Source organism: Lipomyces tetrasporus (assembly GCF_029532465.1).
Source record: "Lipomyces tetrasporus strain NRRL Y-64009 chromosome Unknown POJ06scaffold_1, whole genome shotgun sequence".
In the NCBI taxonomy this organism is placed as follows: Eukaryota; Fungi; Ascomycota; class Lipomycetes; order Lipomycetales; family Lipomycetaceae; genus Lipomyces; species Lipomyces tetrasporus.
In genome coordinates, this window is record NW_026611596.1 from 255,184 (window position 1) to 275,929 (window position 20,746).

General features: G+C 51.2%; 9 protein-coding genes across 9 annotated transcripts; 3 read left to right on the forward strand and 6 right to left on the reverse strand.

Annotated features, from left to right (window-relative positions):
- Nucleotides 1–482: 482 nt before the first annotated feature.
- On the forward strand, nt 483–1,202 carry POJ06DRAFT_264308 (uncharacterized protein; the record flags this gene model as incomplete). The annotated part of the gene is made up of 2 exons (XM_056188997.1): nt 483–518; nt 546–1,202. 2 exons carry the CDS (start codon nt 483–485, stop codon nt 1,200–1,202), a joined length of 693 nt encoding a protein of 230 aa, XP_056046930.1.
- A 171-nt stretch (nt 1,203–1,373) lies between these two features.
- On the reverse strand, nt 1,374–1,991 carry POJ06DRAFT_191317 (uncharacterized protein; the record flags this gene model as incomplete). Its single annotated transcript, XM_056184839.1, has 1 exon — nt 1,374–1,991. The coding sequence occupies one exon, from the start codon at nt 1,989–1,991 to the stop codon at nt 1,374–1,376; it is 618 nt and encodes a 205-aa protein (XP_056046931.1).
- Nucleotides 1,992–2,127: 136 nt separating this feature from the next.
- POJ06DRAFT_242009 (Lon protease C-terminal proteolytic domain-containing protein) lies at nt 2,128–5,222 on the reverse strand. Its single transcript, XM_056186179.1, has 5 exons — nt 4,659–5,222; nt 4,272–4,603; nt 4,129–4,220; nt 2,372–4,082; nt 2,128–2,314 (listed from the first exon to the last, which is right to left on the reverse strand). Exons 1-5 carry the CDS (start codon nt 5,128–5,130, stop codon nt 2,264–2,266), a joined length of 2,658 nt encoding a protein of 885 aa, XP_056046932.1. The 5' UTR covers nt 5,131–5,222; the 3' UTR covers nt 2,128–2,263.
- Nucleotides 5,223–5,367: 145 nt separating this feature from the next.
- On the reverse strand, nt 5,368–6,852 carry POJ06DRAFT_242012 (uncharacterized protein). The gene is made up of 3 exons (XM_056186180.1): nt 6,340–6,852; nt 5,799–6,279; nt 5,368–5,742 (listed from the first exon to the last, which is right to left on the reverse strand). Exons 1-3 carry the CDS (start codon nt 6,687–6,689, stop codon nt 5,527–5,529), a joined length of 1,047 nt encoding a protein of 348 aa, XP_056046933.1. The 5' UTR covers nt 6,690–6,852; the 3' UTR covers nt 5,368–5,526.
- Nucleotides 6,853–8,443: 1,591 nt separating this feature from the next.
- Nucleotides 8,444–9,332, forward strand: POJ06DRAFT_242014 (uncharacterized protein). The gene has a single exon (XM_056186181.1). The coding sequence runs from the start codon at nt 8,602–8,604 to the stop codon at nt 9,199–9,201; it is 600 nt and encodes a 199-aa protein (XP_056046934.1). The 5' UTR covers nt 8,444–8,601; the 3' UTR covers nt 9,202–9,332.
- POJ06DRAFT_242015 (Maf-like protein-domain-containing protein) lies at nt 9,332–10,420 on the forward strand. Its single transcript, XM_056186182.1, has 3 exons — nt 9,332–9,750; nt 9,799–9,849; nt 9,919–10,420. The coding sequence occupies exons 1-3, from the start codon at nt 9,442–9,444 to the stop codon at nt 10,375–10,377; spliced, it is 819 nt and encodes a 272-aa protein (XP_056046935.1). The 5' UTR covers nt 9,332–9,441; the 3' UTR covers nt 10,378–10,420.
- On the reverse strand, nt 10,421–12,014 carry POJ06DRAFT_242020 (WD40-repeat-containing domain protein). Its single transcript, XM_056186183.1, has 4 exons — nt 11,870–12,014; nt 11,661–11,811; nt 10,699–11,605; nt 10,421–10,644 (listed from the first exon to the last, which is right to left on the reverse strand). The coding sequence occupies exons 1-4, from the start codon at nt 11,937–11,939 to the stop codon at nt 10,477–10,479; spliced, it is 1,296 nt and encodes a 431-aa protein (XP_056046936.1). The 5' UTR covers nt 11,940–12,014; the 3' UTR covers nt 10,421–10,476.
- Nucleotides 12,015–12,126: 112 nt separating this feature from the next.
- POJ06DRAFT_242021 (uncharacterized protein) lies at nt 12,127–13,909 on the reverse strand. Its single transcript, XM_056186184.1, has one exon. The coding sequence runs from the start codon at nt 13,816–13,818 to the stop codon at nt 12,322–12,324; it is 1,497 nt and encodes a 498-aa protein (XP_056046937.1). The 5' UTR covers nt 13,819–13,909; the 3' UTR covers nt 12,127–12,321.
- Nucleotides 13,910–17,276: 3,367 nt separating this feature from the next.
- On the reverse strand, nt 17,277–20,503 carry POJ06DRAFT_242026 (fungal-specific transcription factor domain-containing protein). Its single transcript, XM_056186185.1, has 3 exons — nt 19,544–20,503; nt 19,163–19,494; nt 17,277–19,114 (listed from the first exon to the last, which is right to left on the reverse strand). The coding sequence occupies exons 1-3, from the start codon at nt 20,379–20,381 to the stop codon at nt 17,465–17,467; spliced, it is 2,820 nt and encodes a 939-aa protein (XP_056046938.1). The 5' UTR covers nt 20,382–20,503; the 3' UTR covers nt 17,277–17,464.
- Nucleotides 20,504–20,746: the final 243 nt, after the last annotated feature.

Below are 20,746 nucleotides of genomic sequence, written 5' to 3' on the forward strand. Positions count from 1 at the left end.
GTGCCGAATCCTTGGCCAAAAACACGCCAAACAACTAACAGACTATTTCTGGATCTTGGCCGGTGCTCGGCTATCGTTCGTCACGCTAAGTTCTAGTCAGGCACAGCATATATGCTTCCCGTGTTGTCGCCGTTCTGATTCCCCGCTTGCCGCATGTCTGGCCATTGATTGTCTGTCAGTCTCGTCCCGGGCCAGGTCGGCGTCTTGTATGAAACCGATCACGCGCGTGCCGTTGTCATTTGATTTATCAGATCGGTGATACATGGCTTCGAGCATAGCTATGTTAATATTTCTGTTACTGGCTGATGATACCTACTTGTTATCGATCTTTCGACTCATTCTGACCTCGATTGGCGTTGGGAGTTTGGCGTATATTGATTTGTTCATGTCATTCCGTCGCTTACCGATGCGAGCTGTGCTAACGAAATATAAATTAAAGTCGGCAGGCCATGTCAGCGATGCATTAATCTCGGAAAACAAGTATGTCTCTCCGTCTACTCCAGCTTTCGGCTCAAAGGGTGAGCAGGTTTTTCTAACGACAATAGGACACGTGCGTCGACGTCCGGCATAAGAAACGGGGCCGACCAAGGCTGCGCGACGACCTGTCCTCCGCCGGCAACCGGTCGTCCTCTGTCTCCACTACCACCTCCACGTCGCCGGTCAGTACATACTCTGTCGCGACGGCGGCTCCAACACCGACACGAGGTCCCGGATACAGAGCCCCCCCGCAGCTCTATTCGCATACTATACCGCTGCCGCTATCGACGCTGCCCAACGGCGATCTATACGTCGTCACGCGCCCGAACCGGGACTTGCACGTTTTGCAAATGTCCCCCGCGCTACGGCGGCGAACGCCCGTGCCGGCCACACTCGGTGACATCCTCGGACCCGATCCGGCACGCGAAGAGCGCATTTCACGAGCATTACACACCCTCACACGCTCTGCCGACGAGAATCCAGTCGCAACTGCGATTCTAACCAGCACGCCGCTGGCAGACTTGGTGGCGCCTGTCGTGCTCGGCGCGTCCGGTCTGAGTCCGGCCACTGCCCGCCAAATCAGTTCTGACCGCGCGTGCGTCGTGTTTTATGTGCGAGACACCATTCGGGGAACGACGGTTGAGTACGTTGTCGTGCGCATCATCGACAGCGTGGCTCCGGCGCCGCTGCGGCGCGGGTTCGGGCTAGATGACATATTGGGATAGATTTAGGATATGGGCGTTTTGCATTTTCATTTGTATTCTTCCGCTGGACTATGGCTGTTTGCAACGTTTGCTTGTAATTGTTGTTGTTGTTGTTGTTGTTGTTGTTGTTGTTGTACATAAAATTGCAAAATCCCACCAAAAACACAAAACAAAACTCCCAAAAACGCCCATCTATCCCAACACATTTGCCTTTGCCTTCTTCTTCTTGCCCCCGCCCTTTTTAAAATCCCGCCAGTTGCTGATCCGCTCGTCCCGCGTGTCCTCCCACTTCTTGTCCATCTCCCGCTTGCGCTTGCGGTCCTCGACCTCCCGCTCGGCCCGCTCGCGCTCGCGGCCTTCCGCCTGCATCTGCGCCTTGAGCAGCCGCTCGCGCCGGCCCTTGTCCTCCTCGAGCATCGTACCGACCATCACGCGCCACTCCTTGACAAACGCGTCGCCGTCGACCTCGGGATGGTCGACCGTCCACCCCTTATCCCGCATCACGACCCGCCGGGCATCAGCAAACACGGTGTCCAGCACGCCCCGCTTCTTGTCGTCAAGCAACTCGTCCTGGGCCTTCTTGAGCCTGTCGAATGCGACCGGCGCGTCCGGGTTCGCCGTCTTGTCCGGGTGGATCAGCAGCGACTTGCGCCGGTACTGGGCCCGCACGTCCGACCCACCGCACCCGGGCAGCAGCTCCAGCACCGCGTACGCGTCGAGCGGGTGCGTCGCCTGGATTCGCGCGATCTCGACGTCCCGGGTCAGCTGGGCCGATTCCCGGGACAGCAGCGCGTCAATGTCGTCCGTCATGTTCGTTCAATCGTAGGTTGCGTGGTGACTCGCGCGAATAGCGACTTGGAAATAGGTGCGGCGGTGTCGAACTGAACCATCAAGAAAAAAAATCGAGTTGGGTTAGGGTCATGTTGAGCGGCGGTGAACTGGTAGCACAGTCTAACAATAATACGACTACATTAACTACAATGGCAATATCCGCATACATACACCCCATGTCGCCTAATACTCCAAATCCGACCACCACCACCACCACTACCACAACAATATCCAATGCCCAGCTACGACAGCTACAACCGACTTTCAACAATCGCAACCGGCCGTACGGTCTCTGGCCAAATCTAAACTCAAGTCAGCACCTGCGTGGCAACAAATCGCTCCGAAATATGCAAACCTACCTCGTTCAAAACGTCCCACATGTTGCCGACAAACACAAACGCGACCTCGGCTTTCACGTTTGTCGGCATGTCGTGCTCGACGTCTTTCCGGTTGCGCGCCGGCAGGATGATCTTGTGAATGCCCGCCCGGTGGGCGGCAAGCACTTTCTCCTTAATGCCGCCGACCGGCAGGACCTGGCCCCTGAGCGTCATTTCGCCGGTCATGGCCACGTCCGCCGGCACGGACTTCGCGCTCAGCAGCGACACCAGCGCGACCGTCATCGCCACGCCCGCGCTCGGCCCGTCCTTTGGGATCGCGCCGGCCGGCGCGTGGATGTGGATGTCGTTGTTCGCCAGCGGGCTCTCCGTCCGCGTGTCGACCAGCTGCAGCTCGAACCCGTGTGCGCGCACCCACGTCAGGGCAATCATCGCCGACTCCTTAATCACGTCGCCCAGGTTGCCGGTCAACTGCAAGCCGCCGCCGCGGCCTCCGCCGGACGACGGGTACTTGCTGGCTTCAATGAACAGCAAGCCGCCGTTGCCGCTGCCCATGTACGCCAGCCCGGTCACGACGCCCGGCCGGTTGTCGCGGGCAGCAATCTCGGACTCGAATTTCTCCATGCCGAGAAACTTTTCGATGTCGTCGACCGTCACGACAGCGTTGTACGTCTGCTGCTTATCCGCGCCGGCCGCGGTCGGCGGCTCGAGTGATTCGGCAAACTCGACCGCTTTACCCCGGCACACGGTCGCAATCTCGCGCTCGAGGTTCCGCACGCCTGCTTCCCGCGTGTACGACGTGGCGATCTTGAGCAGGACGTCGTCGGAGACCTGGACCTGCCCGCTTGCGAGCCCATTCGCGGCGATCTGCTTGGGCAACAGATACTGCTGCGCGATGTGCTTCTTCTCGAGGTACGTGTACCCGGACAGGCTGATCATCTCCATGCGGTCCAGCAGCGGCGGCGAGATCGTGTCTGTCGAGTTGGCCGTCGCGATGAACAGCGTTTTCGACAGATCGATCGGGATGTTGACGTAGTGGTCGTTGAACGCGTGGTTTTGCTCCGGGTCGAGCACCTCGAGCATGGCGGCAGACGGGTCGCCGTGGAAATTGTTCTCACCAACCTTGTCGATCTCGTCGAGCAAGAAGACCGGGTTCACGACGCCGGCCTTGCGCAGGCCTTGCACGATGAGGCCCGGCATCGCGCCCACGTACGTGCGCCTGTGGCCGCGGATTTCGGCCTCGTCGCGCACGCCGCCGAGACTGATCCTCTGGAACTTGCGGCCGAGCGCGGTCGCGATGCTGCGGGCCAAACTCGTCTTGCCGACGCCGGGCGGGCCGACGAGCAAAAGAATCGGCGCCTTCTCGATCACGCTGTGGTCCTGCCCGCGCGACTTGAGCCGCACGACCGCCAGGTACTCGAGCAGCCGCCGCTTGACCGACTCGAGCCCGTAATGATCGTGGTCGAGCTGGTCTTTGGCGGCCCGGATCGTGGCGCCGTCGATCTTGTCGTCAGTCGCGTTCGCCCAGGGGATTTCTGCCAGAGTCTCGAGATACGTCCGACAGACTTGGTACTCGGCTTGGGTGGGGTGCATGCGTTTGAGCCGTTTCAATTCGCGCTGGACGACTTTGGTGGCCTCGGGCGTGAGCTTTGCTGCTTCGAGTTTCTTGGCGAGCTCGGTGTAGTCGTCCTCGTCATTGCCGTCACCGTCTTTCTCGCCAAGCTCTTGCCGGATCCTAATTCGTCAGTTGGCGGGGTAATAGAGATGCTAGGAGAACTTACGCCTTCAACTGCTGCCGAAGTAGAAAATCGCGCTGCTTCTTGCTCAAAGAAGAGTCGACAGAAGTATTTATTTTCTGTGACAGCTTAATCATCTACCAAATCATCAGTACTTGCAAGTTGCAGTTAGATGTGTACGAGCTTACGTTTAGCTGCCGAGACAACAACTCGACTGCCTTCTCCAACCGAATATTAATATCCTCAATCTGCAAAAACTGCAGTTTCTCTGTAACTGGCACGTCGAGCGCGAATACCATGAGATCAGCGACTTTGCCCGAGTCTTGAAACGAGCTATTATTAACGAGTGCTTCAAGCCGACGCAGCGCGCCGGCATTGCTTGTCAGTTGCGGGCCACCTGATGGGACAGGCGTGATCGCGGATGATGACGACGACGACTTGAGTGCGGCGATGAGTTCGCGTGAGAGGCGCTTCAGTTGTGCGACGACAGTGTAGGTTGGTATGTCGGATGAATCGAGCGCTATCTTCGTTAGTCTGACAGGCTTGATACATTCCAATTACAAACCCACACGTACTAGACTCCTTGAAATATTCCACGTCAGCGACATAATACGGCGTCCGCTGCGTAACTTTCGCGACTTGGAACCGGGACACTCCTTCCAAGACGACCTGGAACCCACCGGTCACGGTCCGGTCTAATCGCAATATCCTGGCCATGCAGCCGTACTCGTAAAAGAGCCGGTCGTCGCGGCTTCTGACCTTGACGAGAGCAGACGACGACGACGGCTTGTCAGTCTCGACCCGGCCGTCCTCTATCGTCGCCACCTTGACGCTATCGTCCGGTAAATCGGTTGCAGATCTCCAGGTCACGCATCCAACAAGACCGTTGATCCGGTCTCCACCGCCCGCGTTCGCGGCCTTGTAGAGCTTTGCCACGAGCGCGGCATTGTCGGGCCGCGAAATGCTCAGGGCGAGCACGACGCCCGGGAGCAGGACTGTGTTGTGCGGGAGGAAGAAAAGGGGCAGCGAATGCGGCTTCGGCACCATTGCTGACGAGCGGTAGCAGTTCGCGAGATTAACAGCAGTAAAATCAAATGAAGCGAGGTGGTGAACTGGGGCAAGTGGACTCGGCAGTTGTGTGGGGGGGGGGGGGGGGGGGGGTTTCGGCACGCGCTTCGGCTCGCTAAAAGCGCGGAGAAACGGACCGTGACATGCGCTCTGTGCGGTGCCCGCTAGTCTTCTGTCAGGCATTTAAGAGGGCACAGTGGCTTAATTGGGTTTAGCGTGCTCTGTCCTCACATTGCTGATTAGGATCAAAGGCTACGGTATTATTTTGGGGCGCCGTCTACAGACGACATGTAAGCGTGCAGCTTACGGCCGTACTCGGAGTATTATTCACATGAGCAGCGCAATTGGCTTGTACTTATTCTATTCACTAGTGATTTATTGCAGTGGCATCCCGCTTCCAGTTATAGTCTTCAACATGTTAGCAACAGCGGGAAACGATACCCCACTATTCCCGAAACTATCAAACGCTCTCCGGCATCTTTCCTCGGTGCTCCTCACAAAAGGATGTGCCGACTCTTCTATTGTTGGCACGAACGCTGAATCAATAGGAGCCTCTTGTCGGATAGGATAGAGCGTGATGGCGTTCAGTTTCTGCAATTCCGTTAGCGTGATGCAGAACCGAGAATTCGACGAGAAAACGGCTATACCATGTTCGGAGTCAAGCCTCGCTGCATTTCAATTGAAATCGTAATGTCTCGCCATTCATGTCCTTCGACTTTCATATTTGGAATATCAATAACTCCCATCTTGACCTCGGTTCCGTGCCTGTCGGCGGTTGTGCGTTTGCATACTTCAGCGATGAGTGCCGGTGACAATGCAGTCTCGTGCAGGACTTGTGTGTCATGCCCGATAGGCCCGTTTGCTGTGCTTTCGCGAGTCTGCTGCGTGTGGTCGTCATGCCGTATTTTGTCTTTTCCACCGTCGCTGTCAGTGCGGATCGCCGTCGTGTCGTCTGCGTGATTTGCGTTTGGATTGATACCTTGATGGTGATTTGGCGTCTTAATATCGCCGTCATCATCCAGGGCGACCTGGAAATTGACGCGTCCAAGGTATTCTTCACTGCTGCCAAAGTTCCATCGAACAGCATACGTCCCCGGCGGCACTCTCATCGTTGTAAACACTCGCACCCTAGGTTTTGGTATCATCAGCCCGGCCTTATTTTCATACTGACCACGATGTGAAACTCACCAATACACAGGAATCCCCCGCGGCTGACCTGGGTTTCGTGAATGCAGTTTAAACTCAATTTTCCAGGTATTATCCGTGCATGCCGTGTTCCAGGCTGCGTGCAAAGCAACGTACATTTGGCGCCAGGTGATATTCCGCCAATGCGCATGACTGTAGTGCTCGATGACCGTACGAGCGTGGAAGACGCCTTCGGCATGGTAGTCGTCGCGGACTCGCAAGGCCCATAGTGGCTCACAGTCTAGTGATCTGTTGAAATTAGCACATGTGAGCGCGAATGAGGGCAAGTCCTGTGTCGGGAGATGGCGTGCTATGTCCTGGACGAGTTCGGAAGGCAGATCAAGCACCGACATTGTTGTAGCAGGTTGAAGTAACCCCTGTCGCGGTCGAGACAGAAGACACGACCAGACAGGCAGCAGAGTTACTCATGGAGGCTTTGCTTTTCTATATATGTGTACATAGATGCGTGGCCGAGGCAACGCGTGCCTGAGGTGTCTTAACTCACGCGCCTCTTCAACCTGTCACCATCACGCACCTTTGCGGCTGGTCGTACCTTGCTTCCCCCTTTCTCCACTTTCCGCTTTTTTGGATGTATAAAGGACTGCCAGTTGACTGCTTATTAATCTACTTAATTCCATAGCTACAACCATCCCCATTCGCTATGTACTATGTACATATAGCGAGGAGATCGGAGAAGATCGGTAATGAATGCCGATAGCCTATGACGTGAGCCGCTGCGGGTTCACCAAGCCCGAAGTCGCCGGGGTAGGATCTCCAGCGAAATTAACAGGTCCGACGAGTGCCGAACATTCCCAGCTTGTACAGATTTGTATTTTACTGCTGTCTGTTGCTCGGACCTCGAATCTATAGTCCATCTCATCTTCGGGTGGGTGCAACCCAAATAATTTACTTCTCAAATAGTTGCCCATGGCGTCATGACATCCATACTCACCCTAACTGTCAGCCGCAGCCAAATGCCCACCGAAACTGCCATCAAGTCAATCTGTCCGAACACTACATTGCGTCTTCTTATCGCGTCCACAAGTCTATAACATTGAGGGGTGGATACGATTATGGTACTGTCAACTTTTGAGATTACCGTAAAGTTAATCGTAAATATAGGGCTTCAATGGTTTAGTAATCGTTCCTCATTACGAAGGTAGGATTATAATCTTGATGAACAAGTTCGAAGAGTTGAGAGGCCTACTTTGGAGTCTCGTATGCTGTTAAAGCTACGAAACCCAACTCTCGGCAGAAGGGCACCCCGAGTCGAATATTTCCAGCATGACACGCTAATGCCGCAATGACATGCCCCTCACTAAGCGGCGGATCATCACCCCGATATTCGCGAACCCTATGGCCTCAGCTAGATATCCTCAATCCACGACATTCGAAAGGTTAATCGTATATAAGAGCACGGTTGAAGCATGCGTCTGTTCGTTGTATCTTGTAGACCTCTGATTTATCGGTGACCTCGAAGAGCTTTGCGATCAGACATCGGCAGCTACTTTGGGGAAGAGACACAGGCTGTGGCTACTACTGAGAAGGGATGGCTGTAACCGTGGTGGAGAGCTCACGAAGAGCAGCAGCAGCCAGGGCTATTTGCAATCCCGTGGGAGAGTTTGCGGCTGAGAGGTTATTAGTGAAAGCAGAGACATGCTAGGCTTATGAAGCCAGTACTCAATGAAGCCAGGAACTATGAGATCACTCATTTGCTTGCAGATCAATACTCAAAGGAAGCGGATATGTAGTTATGCCTAATTGTATCTTTGTGCCTATTTAAACGCTCAATTTTCCAACTCGCTCTACCCTCCAAACGCAACTTGACGACTGCAGCCGTACCCAAGAGCCTACCAACTATACAATTTTACGAGCAACGAACGTCTTGTTCGTATAGTTAATCGTATAGTAATCGTATTAGATCATACACTATTACGAATTACGATTGCTCGCAAATCGTATCCACCCCATATAAGAATATTGAAACAAACGTGATATACGGATGTCGAACCGCGGCTGGTTCCTAACCATAGGATGCGTCAGCACTGATGGTGAGGCTTAGTCATATCATCCCGACGCTAGTTATTGGCGATTGCCTGTCAAATTTTTCGTGTTGAAGACAATTACAATTCAATAGCCAGCTCTACAGACCTATCGCACCGCGCTAGCCGTACGATATCCCACGAGCGTCTATTGCATAGTATTGTATGCAGATGTCTAGTTGATCCACCAAAATATAATCAACCAGCAACGAACCTGCGTGCCATGAACTCATCAGCCTACCTAACCTCATACGGCTGGACACCCGGCACCGGCTTCAAGAAGGGCAGCCTAGCGAAACCGATCCTCGTGCACCATAAAAAGGACACAAAAGGTCTAGGGAACAAAGCGCACGATCACGAGACGTGGTGGGAACGAGTTTTCGACGGACGGCTGCAGGACTTGGATGTGTACTCAAGTAGCAAAAGTGGGAGTGAGGAGGAAGGTCAAGCTGTGACTGTGCGAGGGGCGAGGGATAGTCCGCTTTACAAAATGTTTGTTAAGGGGGAGGGACTGCTGGGTTCGATTGGGAGTGGTACGGCCAGTGGGTCTGAGATGAAAGTTGAGACTCAACTGGTCGTGAAGATTGAAGGTCAAAGTGGCCAGAGCTCGGTCGAGACATCCGTCGAGAAAACAATCACCGAAGTTGACAAAGTTGTTGCAGTGACTCGCTCAAGCTCAAACAAAAAGGGCAGGCATAGCAGCAAGCGGAAGGACAAGATCAAAGAAGAGACGCCTGCAAAGTCGAAAAGTCACGATGAATGGGTTCGGGCGATACTTAAGGACATGAAGAAAAAGAAGAAGAATAAGCAAATTAAGCAGTGAGGTACATATGCGCATTGAATATTGGGCTCGCATTGGTTGGTTTTCGGCTGCATTGGGTTTTATGGCGTCAGGAGTTTGGAGAACATGATTTGTGTACAGCTACAAATTTATTACCGTATAGAACTGCAGACTAATTAAATTATGAGTCACAAGTTACAGTGGTCGAAACTGTTGGCACCGTGACTTACAAGTTTGTGTAATTGTAATCCGTAAATCTGACATGGCAACACGAACTCCCAAATGCCTCGCCGTCATCTTTCGACATCGTCAGCTTCAGGCACCCAAATCACGGCATCTTCTACACACTCTCCATCCTCTGCTTCGCCTACAATCCGAATTATGTCTGAACCACCATCCTACACTGACGCCGTCTCGGTTCAGCCTCTGAACTTGCCCGTCTTCCAGTTCCTCCGTGACAAGCGGATCATACTCGCGTCCGGCTCGCCCAGGCGCAAAGAACTATTGAATCAGATCGGAATCACGAACTTCGACGTCGTAAAATCTGGATTTGCAGAGGATTTGAATAAGTCTGAATTAAGTGTATATGAGGTTCGCGCCGTCTTAATTCGGCTTTTTTATCTGGCTGACAAATTATAGTACGTTCAGGAAACAGCAAGCCAAAAAGCTCTGTCTGTCTACAAGCAAGAGGTCTGTACTGGATTCATAATGTCTTACATCATACTCCTGTCGTATAGGAAATGCTGACGATTGCGATAGATCGAATCAGAGGACGAGCCGGCGCTAATAATAGCAGCCGACACTATCGTCCTGTCCAAGAACCAAATCGTTGAAAAACCAAAATCCGCAATCGACCATTTCAGAATGCTGCAATCCCTCCGCGACGACGACTTCCCGCACCGCGTGTTCACGGCGGTCGCATGTGTCGCGCCGTTGGCGGAACCCGTGTATCCCGGCTACAACCTCCAGACACATATTGAGGAGACCCAAGTGTTTTTCGCCAAAGATGTTTCGGATGAGTTCTTGAGCGCGTACGTCGCGTCGGGCGAAGCTAAGGATGCGGCCGGTGGGTATCAAATTCAGGGGAAAGGCGCGCTGTTAATTGATAAGATTGTGGGCGACTACTCGAATGTGGTGGGCCTGCCGCTGAAGGCGACCTTGCAGCTGATGGAGAAAACGTTGATCCATGCTGACGAGAGCGAATCTGAGGATCTCTGATAGACACCTTGTGATCAAATTGTACCATACGAAATAAATGACTTTTATCCATGTTATCCAAAACTTCCAAACGCCAAATATCACGTTTTATACAAGCTCCTAGTCGCTGTCCGACGAGTCGAAAGTCTCTTCTTCTTCATCTAGAATGACAGGAATCACAAACGACTCCTCGCTAAACTCGCCACGCACGCGCTCAATCGTAACGACGTCGACCTCGCCGTCGTCCTCTTGATCCAGTTTCCGCTTATTGACAATTTCGTCCGGGATCTGGATTTTGATTTTAGCAACCGCGCGACAGTAATCACGTCACATTCAACTTACGATATCAAATTCATCTTCCCGCTCCTCATACTCAACATTCTCCTCGACCTCAACAAAATCTGGCGCGAGCGCGCTCCACCGCTGCGGAGTCGTCGTCGCCCACACGTAAATTGTGCCATTGTCCAAACCAGTGGCCGCCACCAAAGTACGATTCGGGTCCCATTGCACATCAACAATTTCCTCCCGCGGCGCCTCAATAATCTTCACTAACGAGCCAACTGTCGTTTCCCAAATATAAATATCGTGCGCATCCTGATATGTGGACGCCATGACGTAGTCGCCGTTTGAGCTGAACGCGACCGAGTTCCACTGTAACCGGTTAACAACGTCCTGGAATCGGTGGACAATATCAATATCCCAGTCTACAGGATCAACATATGTCAGGTCAGGTGTGTTGTATAACCTAATCGTCCGATCCGACGAATTCACGAGGAATTGCTTGCCGGATATGCTGAAGCATATATGTTTTATGTTCGCCGTCGTCAACTTTTCCGACCGCACAGTCTGTAATGTCTCGCTGTCAATCACATTTAACCAACCTTTACTTGTTCCTGCAAAAATATACTGTCCCGATCGCGTAAATGTCGCCACCAGAGTAGACTGTTTATCCTGCTTTCGTTCTCGCCCATCATCGTCCTCGTCCTCGTCCTCTTCCTCGTCATCCTTTTGCAGTGGCGTACTGGAAAGCAAGTGCTTTCTGGTCGTGCCATCGCTAAAATCAACAAGCGTGGGCGCATCGTCAAGTAATGCCGCGATAAAAACCTGGTGATTGAAAGGATGTAGTTCTGCACCCCAGATGGCGGATTCGAACCGGACGGTCTTCTCGCGGGACCCGTCTTTTAGATCCCAGAGAATGCATTTCCAATCCCGCGAACTGGAAAGCAGATATCTACCATCTCTTGACCAGCTATTGCCGATCGTTAGATTTCTCCAGTCACGGTAGAACCAAAGGAGGGCCGTACCTCAGTGATTGCACTGGTCTCGTGTGGCCACGTAGAACGCGCGCAATGCCGTAAGTCTCGAAGTCGAATACAATAACAGTTCCATCAATAAGTCCAGATGCGAGGTAGTCTCCTTTTCTGTTGAATTTGATACACGTCGAGTGGCCGTAATCTTTACTAGTCTGTCAGTACCACTTCGGGGTTGTGGGAGACAAGAGAATATTACTCACTGAGAGTGTGGGTCAGGTTTTCGGGATACTCTTGCGAAAGAGCAAATGGATCTAAAAGCAAAAGGTTCATTCTGATCACTGAATTTCAGTGTTCGAATAATTGCAGCTTCGGTTGAACTGCCTTGCCGTTAATGTTATATTCTTTGACGACATCTACTGCCGGAGCCAGTTTTTTGCCTGTAACCCTGACCCGAAGCCATCATAAACCCTATTCCATTTGCTCTCCATCAGGAGCCGGTGCCAGAGGAGAATCTTAATATATGGTGGCAATAAGTCTTGCTAGCATTGATTGATAATTTGAATATCATTCATATTAGTAAGTCATTAGTTTGGGTCTGGCCAATACACAAACGCCACCACGGTATCTCTATGACATTATCTACAAACACACTCGGTTCCTCGCCGCTGGACAAATCGCCGCCCCTCGCATAAATATCTACAAACTCCCTTGCTCACTGTTGGACAAAAGGTCTCCACTCGTTTACCCAAATGTTTCTCGACTGTCGCAATTGGTTTCCAATCCGCTTAACAAACTTGCCGTATCCCTGCTGGCCTAACAGCCCGCCGTCATCTCTCGCCCAAACGACTTTTCCTCTCAAAATTGTATACCTTGGCCAATTATTAAGCTGAAATCCTTCGTACGGAGTATAGTCAACCTTATGATGAAGCTTTCCATTTTCAACTGTCACGAGCGCTTTGCCAGATGGGTACCAAATCACAATGTCAGCGTCATAACCTGGCGCGATAACGCCTTTCTTCTCTAATCCATACAGTTTGGACGGATTCGTGCAAGCTACCTCAACGAGTTTCTCAATCGATATCTTGCCGTCCGTAACGCCCTGGTAGCCGAGCGGAAGGCGGGTCTCGACACCCGGCAAACCGTTCGGTATGGCACTGAACTTTGCGATATTAGTCTTGACGTCCAGGCCGAGTTTCTTGCCTTGCGGGTGGTCCCAGCACGATGGGCAGTGGTCCGACGAGAGCGTTGTGAACGTGCCGTTCGCGATACCTTCCCAAAGCGCGGCTATGTCGTCTGGAGAGTCTCGAACCGGCGGCGAGCAGACGTATTTCGCCCCTTCGAAGTCAGGCATCTTGAGAACGTCCGACATTAGGTACAGGTACTGCGGACAAGTTTCGGCGTGAATAGGCAGCATCCTAGTCTGCGCAGCCCGCACATGGTCTCGCGATGCTTTCGTCGAGACGTGCACAAGCAGGATCGGCGTGTCCATCAACTCGGCAATGCAAATCGCGCGATACGCAGCTTCGGTCTCGACTAGTGGCGGCCGCGACACAGCGTGGAAGTAGGGATCGGTCTGGCCACGTTGTTCGAGCTGCTTGATGATGAACTTGATCATGTCCCAATTCTCGGCGTGAATCATAGTCGTCATACCCAGCTGTCGAGTACGCGCCAACACCGCCATAATCTGCGCATCGGATAATTGACGGTTATCGTATGTCATGTACAGCTTGACACTCGAGATCCCGCCCTCGTTCCGCAGAATTGGAAGCTGCTCGTCGAGAACCGCGGGCGTGGGGTTCGTCAAGATAAGATGAAATCCGTAATCGCTGTACGTACCGCCCTGTGACGCACACTTCGCATGGTAATCATTGACGACCTTGAGGACGTCCTCATCCCACTTCTCCTGCGCTGCGAAACACACGACCGTCGTGGTTCCGCCGCAGACGGCGCTGCGCGTGCCCGAATCGAAACCATCCATAGTAACACCACCCGCGCCCTGCGACAAATGCACGTGTGTGTCGACACCGCCCGGAGTGACGTGTGCTCCCTCTGCATCAATAATCCGCGTATCCGGCCCCGCCAGTGCGGTTAATCCTCGACCGACATGAGTGATGACGCCGTCGGTGACAGCGATATCACTGTTTGGCGGTTGTAAAGTACCGGATGAAGTCACGACAATGCCGTTCGTGATAACCAAGTCGAAATTCATTGTATCGCAAAATCGTCAATCAAGACCTGGATATGCGGAAATTATACATTAACGATTGACAGGTCGGAATTGCGGTCGCGGCCGACAGCCTCGAGGACGGCATTGAGATGCATTGTGGATGACTCTTGAGCCACAGATAAGCCGTGGCGTTCTCGGCCCGCCGGCGCGCGAGATGAACCCTGAGGAAAGCCGTAAACTAAGCTACTTTTCCCGGGTACCAAATTCGTCAAGGAACACTATTGTAATCTACTCTCTGTACGCAAAAATTCCTAAGGATTTTTGGTGATGTCCGACTGGGAGTTGGTTTAGCGGTCACTAATCGATAATTCTGCGTAACTAGCTAAAGCTTTGAAAACGTAACTATGACTTGGTGTGGAAGGCTGAACGATTTTTCAATGCTCTCCCATAAGGGGGGACAACTGGTACGTGTAGACAAGACCTACACAAAAGGATTATTTTGTGCCCAAATGGAACGCGTATATTGTATACATTACAACGCCGTATATAGGCATTTGTCAGGCCCCAACCAACTGCCCCTGCGCAATGCGACGCGTCTTTAAAGGGAGGCTAATGTCAGGACTCAGGAGTCAGCTCCTGAGGGCCTTCGGCGTTGGCCGTGAGCCGCACATTTACTGCGCTCCCACTGACGTCACTGCGTCCAGCGGCTCACGAACATTGTTTTCATGATGTTAGGTTCGTTAATTTATTAGGCATATTTCAAATATAATATTAATCTTCTTAGGCGTGTGTGGAGCCTACTGCCTACAGGAATCCTTCTCCTCTCATTCGAATTTTCGGTCCACCCACCGTATGTGAGCCTACTTTTTGGAACGAATAAAAATCGTTTCACCTCGGCCACACCGTGTGAAAATATGTTATTATATAGAAGTCTGCTTGTTTTGTTAGTTTGTCGCACACGGCTTTGTTCCGTGACGAAAAGATTTTAGCAGAGTTGTCCGCCGGAGAAGTGTATAAAAGGAAGCAGTTGAAACCAGTTCTTCGGCATAGTTATTATTCTAAAATATATCGATTCAAAGGTCAACAGTTTTAAGGAATCATATAGTATTTACAGAATTGTCAGTACAATTCTCACATCTCTAGCAAGTCATCTTGATTGTCGTGAACAGACCGTTGTCATGAGAAACGGTGCGGTAAATGTGTACCTGAATCAGGGGTACTCTAAACTCTAATAAGGATAGTCGATGTGGCTCTAATCACACTCAATGCGACTATCCGGGCACACACTCAGTGAGTTCCAGCCCGTCGGCTCACCATCAAGAATCATGACCTAGAGATCACCTAGAGTGGCTGCCGTTGCCTCTATGCAAACTAGAGCTACACATCTACTGTCAGCATGAGAATACAGTTGTCATTCTGACAACCCTGACGTCACTTAAGATGTTTATATCCTGCTTAGCAGAAGTCGCGGCCAGAGTTGCTGTGCAAGCACAATAATAAATTATAAAGCATTCTACATCTTCAGAAAATGTACCCCATCAATACTACGTCAACTGGTGACTATTTCAATGCCCTCCTACCCGGTCTCGATATCGTAGCAGGCGCCTTTGCCGGAAGCGTGACAACAATCATAAAAACCACCGGTTGCCCAGAAGTTATCGCTCAAGGTGTCACGATTCGTGACCCACATCTTCCAGCTCGAGTCATAATAATCCCAGAATTGCTTTCCGCAGTCGTAAGTGGGACCAACTCCTGGTTCATCCCAGTTACACACTTCATCACCAGTGCACCAGTACCAGACCAACGCCTGCGTCTCTGCAACCAGCAAAGCCAAGACTGTTGCTGCGATTCCAAATTTCATCCTGTTTATTTTTATCAGTACCATTCTACATAACATTATGTGGTGACGTACCTGCGTGATAGAGGGAAAACTTGCGAGAAGATAGCAAGGTCGGGGGTTCGATGAGAGAGCTAGACTATTGGACACAAGCTTGTGACCGATCAGTCGAGCGGGCAAGGTGAAGGGAAAGAAGAGGCCTTTTGTACTTGACTAGATGATCCTTGTAAAGCCTTTAGAGGTTTAGCGTGCGGGGATACAAATAAGGGGTGTAGGACAACCCTCAGCTGCGGTGGAGCCTATATCTCTTGTAGGCGCGACCATGATGCGACAAAGTTAACTGAAGCAGGAAAACGTTTTGATTTTGTCTGTGATGACCTTCTTGTACGGCTGAAAGATGTGGTGAACGTACACGGCCAACACATTTGGGTCTCAAAGCCAGGCGGACGGTTTCCAGGCGTACGGTATCCCCGCAAAGTTGTCCTTATTCGGTTGTGCATTGCCAAAACGCGAACGCAAAACCACTTATTACGTTGCACTGACGCTCTCAAGACGATAAAAATTAAATTGAGAATAATTCGATCCACCTGGCTTACGCCTGTCCTGTCCCTCTCCAGCTCAGTGAATGTGCATTCAACTGGAAACGAGTGGCCGCGTCAAACAAAGCTGCTTCGGCGCGCAATCTACCACAATTGCGTCTGCGCCACTGTCGCTGCGGCGATACCCATCTTGTGGCTTCGCTCATTCCACGGGCAATTGGTTTGCTACAACCTCGGATGCCGTGTGCAACGGGAAAGCAATCGGGACGAATAAAGTGGAGGTATCTAACCTCTTCTCACGTGCGTGGTTTGTTAGGGCACCTTTTCAGTTGCTATGAGTCAACGACGAGGTCCAGTTCCAGTGCTCTGGGATTTCCAGCTGCTTGCGAACAGTGAGGAGTTGCATTTGTATCATCATCACCCCTTCTTGACTGTCTGCGAACAAAATTTTACCCATGGGTCCAATGAAATATGGCACTAGCGTTGGGTGATGTGCTAATACTCATCCTTATAGCTGCTCGAACGCGAAGGCAGTTCTGTTGTAGGCCGCGTGATGGAGAGAAGCGATGTTTACCAAATACGCCGCAGGCCCCTTTCAGTGCAAGCGGTCGTCCGCGGCTAAGGCGTCTCTTTCTATGTTTGCGGGCCAGAGGCGGGAAGATATGGACGCTTTATTGACTGGCGAAAGTATCAATTATACATCAAATGGATTAATGGAATTATTAGATGCTCTTAGCCATTAGGCTTTTGATTTATATCTATTTGGCCTGGAATGCTACGACTAGCACTACCGCATCAGAAGTTTAGTTGCGGATAATTTGCTGCCTGATCCGATTTCAGCCGTAGTGATGGCGAAGAGGTTTTCTTTGGTGATGGTCCCCAACATCATGCACTTCCTTCCGTTCTCTTTTGCAAATATCCATTTGGCTATTGGCCGGGGTCTGCATGAGACAATACCCTGACACTTGGAAGCACCTGACTGGAATCGGCCAAGAAGAAGATTCTTCCAATGTCCGCTAGAGCTGGCCTCATTTAATTGAGTTCGAATCATTGTCTGCCGGTTGTTGCATTGTGATCTCCGAACAAAGATTTTGTTCACCGAGGTAAACTTTATGATTTAAGGTTATGGAGGATCTGTATTTAAAGTACAACATTTTGTGTTTCGTAGCGTCATTATACCCAAACAAAACCAGATTCATCCAGAGACATGAAATTACACCGACCAATGACAGAAATAACTTTAACAAGGCAAATCACCAAAAAAATTTAAACCGATCAAGGATGCATCAAAATACATTGCATATATACACCTCTACACGTTGCTTATAGGAGTAAATCCGCCTTCGAACAACATTCCTCCGACCTCATCATATCGCAAAGCTGTGTGATCGTCATGATGCTGTTGGATCCCGTCACCACTCGAATTTGCTTGGCCGTTGCCATTAAGAGCGCTGCCGTCATCTGCACTGCTCGCTGGACTGGTCCAGAAATCACTTACAGCACTCATAGATCGCACGCCCATGTCGATTGTGGGATCTTGCTTCAAGTGCATCGTTGCCACATTCTGATGCGGATGATTCATGGACCCAATATGTTGCGGCGGCGGCGCAGGCTGGTGCTGCTGAAGGCCGACATATGACATATCGTGCTGGGACAGCTGCTGCTGCTGCTCTGACGTTGGGGACGGATTAGCGTGATACATGTGCTGTAGTGGTGGCTGCTGATGATGTTGCGGCGGCTGAGTCTGTGCTTGCAGCTGTAGTGGTTGTTGCTGTTGCTGCATAAGCTGTAAGGCTGCAACACTAGGCACGGCTGCGAATGTAGTCCATACAATCCATTCTAGCCTTAGTAGTGCATACTCAAACATCCAAGCCGCCCTCGAATGCACTCTAAGATGCCACTGGAAGCCTTCCCTATAATCCCTATACATTTTCGCCTCATCATTTGACGTTGCCGTGACCTCCAACAGCGCAATAAACTGCCCAATTTCAACTAAACAATCCCGCGACGAATGGATCCAGAATGCCTCAAGATATTCTGCCGACAAAGAGCGAACAAAATTTACAGCCGCATTTGCCCGATCATTGGCTGCAGTTCTAAATTGCACCACGACGACGTTATCTGTGCACCCCTCGAGAGCTCGCAAAATAGCTCTATGCAGTGTGATCTCGACGATATAGTACGCGAGATGCAAATATCCTGTTGTGCACAACCGATTGCTTACAACAGACGCAGGCTTCAGGTACAAACAGTCCGACAGTCCAGTATGCCATTGTCGTAATTTCAACTGTAATGGCTTCGCGAGTTCGAACACAACTGAGGGTTCTCGGATCTCGTGCTTGTACTTTGTATACTCCGCATAGAAAAACGTTTGCAGTATTTCTGACAATATCGACGTCAATCGAGACATCTCAATAAGCAGCTCCGCTCCGTGATCGACGCCAGACGCAGACGATAGTTCGATACAGAAGTCATCTAAATCAAGCATCGGCACAACCCAATTCTTCTCGTCAATGTAACAGGGCCGACCGTGACAAAGCGCAACCCATCGGTCCTGCACATAGAGCGCCCACGCGACACGTCTCCGGAGTGGAATTTCCCACGACGGAATATGCCACCGACTGCAGTCAAGGTGTAAACCAAGCGCTTGTGCAACTCCGACCAACTGCGCAGTGAATGCCGAGATCTGTGTCTTACCTAACTTAAGCCCTCCTGTAATTGACTCCGGTTTGCGCTGAAGCAATAATAAGCCGGCCTGGACTGTCGATAATCGTGCGCGATGAAGATGTCGTTGAATCGCAGTGAAAGCGATAGTTTCGAGCTTGAACGAATCGGGACGAGCTTCTGAATGCGATAGCTCACGGTCATATGTCCACCAGTTGAGCGCAAGACAATAAACCGCTGCCAATAGAGGAGGCGAGATTTGCTTCGGCGATATCTTGTACTGGGACACGAAGTAACTCTACATAGCGTTACGATGATGCCCACTTGCTAAAGCGAGGTTACTTACCTTATGGATAATTGGGTAGGACGGATGCACTATCCGGAAGTATAAAGCAACAAGCTGCGGTCCATACGGAGTCACGATCTTCTCAATCTCATTAACAAGCTTGTGATCCTCTTCAATTTCGCCGTCATGCGTCATCAGGAAGATAGCTTCATTGGATACTGGCCTCAAATAATTCGTCTTTGAAATCGGTAATCGCTCGCCTGCTGCTATTGATAATCTCTGCACAAACTGGTATTCGTGATCGACAAGATTTGGTCCGATAAGTTCGGAGTACGCCATGTCGTTCATTCCGAGCGAATGAACATTTGAATCTGGATCCATAATGTCCGAACCTGGAAATTTTGAGCATGAATTCAATTGTTTCTACCAAAGCAAACATACGCTGTTCGTCGTTAACCTCGTTATCACTGTCAGTGGAAGGGTTTCTTCTCGTTCGTTTGGCGGCCGGTAGCAAAATGCCGCTGTGATCCTCCACAGTTCTCGCATCATTCACCCCATTAGCACCGCCTTGAATCATCCGAGAGATGTTGGCGTCCATCATAGGCAGAATTTCTGGACGATATCCTGTCTGTGGCAAGGCGTGTGGAACTGGAGGTCGAGGCGGGGCTAATTGTGGACCCGGACCTCCATTGACGGCGGCGTTAGGAGGTAATAAAGTGACCGTCCCGGGCGGAGCAATGTTCTCATTCGCCATCTGTGCAACATGTCGTCGTCTTGTCGGAGGTTCAAGTACAAAAGTGCAGACTTCATCGTGAGAAACACACATAGTACAGATGACGGCACCTTCCGGTCTCAAACACCGAGTTTTCCGTCTCCGGCAACCATCGCAAGGTCGTTCCCGTCGATTTCGTGTATAAAACGGTCGACTAGCGCTCGCAGCGGAACCAGTGCTAGTTGTCGACGACGCTGGATTTTGGCCGGACATAGAACCGGAGCCGCTATTCGGTTGGGCCACTTTCGTGGAGTTTGCGTTGGACGTCGCCTTCGCAGACGACGACGAGCTTGAACCAGCAGGCGGTGAAGTTGCAGGAAGAGCCTGATGGGATCCGGCAGACGGCGACTTTGGCAAATCCGGCCCAGATCCCGCGTTTAGAGGCGTTGGCGAGGAAGAGGGGCCCATGGAATTAGACGAACCGTCATGTTGCTGAATGATGTCTTCAGTCGGACCCGACGGAGGCTCCTGAGCCAAATACAACGGTGCCGTTTCGGGAGCCTGCATGTGTCCGAGTATGTGCTCTTTCCGTGACCTGTACACGACAACAAGGGAAGAAAAGTGCGAGGAAGAGCAGTTCCCCGTTAAAAATCGCTGTTTAGTTTCGAGATGAGCTGAGCTGAAGAACAAGCGGGGCTTTTGCGTGGCTTGATTTTTGGATGTCTAATGACAGACTCATGGCGCATATCCGCACATATGTCAGTGCGTTAATGCCGTATATCGCACAAAAGTTCGCCTAGATAGGCCATGCGACGGCCACGCGAGACATGTGCCTGATGTTCGAATCAGATGTGTATAAATTTGGTGGGATCAAGAACACTTGATAGTATACTATCTATACTCCATGGCCACCAGTAGTTAGATAACGTGGG

Excerpts from the sequence above, each read along its gene's own strand:
- POJ06DRAFT_242020 (XM_056186183.1), bottom strand. The coding sequence starts at position 11,939 with ATGAACCTTTTGCTTTTAGATCCATTTGCTCTTTCGCAAGAGTATCCC. Across the intron at positions 11,812-11,869 it reads AAACCTGACCCACACTCTCA|ATTACGGCCACTCGACGTGT; the intron begins GTGAGTAATATT and ends AGACTAGTAAAG. Across the intron at positions 11,606-11,660 it reads AGACCAGTGCAATCACTGAG|CTGGTCAAGAGATGGTAGAT; the intron begins GTACGGCCCTCC and ends GATCGGCAATAG.
- POJ06DRAFT_242026 (XM_056186185.1), bottom strand. The coding sequence starts at position 20,381 with ATGCAGGCTCCCGAAACGGCACCGTTGTATTTGGCTCAGGAGCCTCCG. Across the intron at positions 19,495-19,543 it reads CGAGGTTAACGACGAACAGC|GTTCGGACATTATGGATCCA; the intron begins GTATGTTTGCTT and ends CAAAATTTCCAG. Across the intron at positions 19,115-19,162 it reads CCTACCCAATTATCCATAAG|AGTTACTTCGTGTCCCAGTA; the intron begins GTAAGTAACCTC and ends AACGCTATGTAG.
- POJ06DRAFT_242012 (XM_056186180.1), bottom strand. The coding sequence starts at position 6,689 with ATGTCGGTGCTTGATCTGCCTTCCGAACTCGTCCAGGACATAGCACGC. Across the intron at positions 6,280-6,339 it reads CGGGGGATTCCTGTGTATTG|GGTGCGAGTGTTTACAACGA; the intron begins GTGAGTTTCACA and ends ACCAAAACCTAG. Across the intron at positions 5,743-5,798 it reads GAGGCTTGACTCCGAACATG|AAACTGAACGCCATCACGCT; the intron begins GTATAGCCGTTT and ends ACGGAATTGCAG.
- POJ06DRAFT_242015 (XM_056186182.1), top strand. The coding sequence starts at position 9,442 with ATGCCTCGCCGTCATCTTTCGACATCGTCAGCTTCAGGCACCCAAATC. Across the intron at positions 9,751-9,798 it reads CTGAATTAAGTGTATATGAG|TACGTTCAGGAAACAGCAAG; the intron begins GTTCGCGCCGTC and ends GACAAATTATAG. Across the intron at positions 9,850-9,918 it reads TGTCTGTCTACAAGCAAGAG|ATCGAATCAGAGGACGAGCC; the intron begins GTCTGTACTGGA and ends CGATTGCGATAG.
- POJ06DRAFT_242021 (XM_056186184.1), bottom strand. The coding sequence starts at position 13,818 with ATGAATTTCGACTTGGTTATCACGAACGGCATTGTCGTGACTTCATCC.
- POJ06DRAFT_242009 (XM_056186179.1), bottom strand. The coding sequence starts at position 5,130 with ATGGTGCCGAAGCCGCATTCGCTGCCCCTTTTCTTCCTCCCGCACAAC. Across the intron at positions 4,604-4,658 it reads GGAATATTTCAAGGAGTCTA|CGCTCGATTCATCCGACATA; the intron begins GTACGTGTGGGT and ends TAACGAAGATAG. Across the intron at positions 2,315-2,371 it reads TGTGGGACGTTTTGAACGAG|ATTTGGCCAGAGACCGTACG; the intron begins GTAGGTTTGCAT and ends ACTTGAGTTTAG.
- POJ06DRAFT_242014 (XM_056186181.1), top strand. The coding sequence starts at position 8,602 with ATGAACTCATCAGCCTACCTAACCTCATACGGCTGGACACCCGGCACC.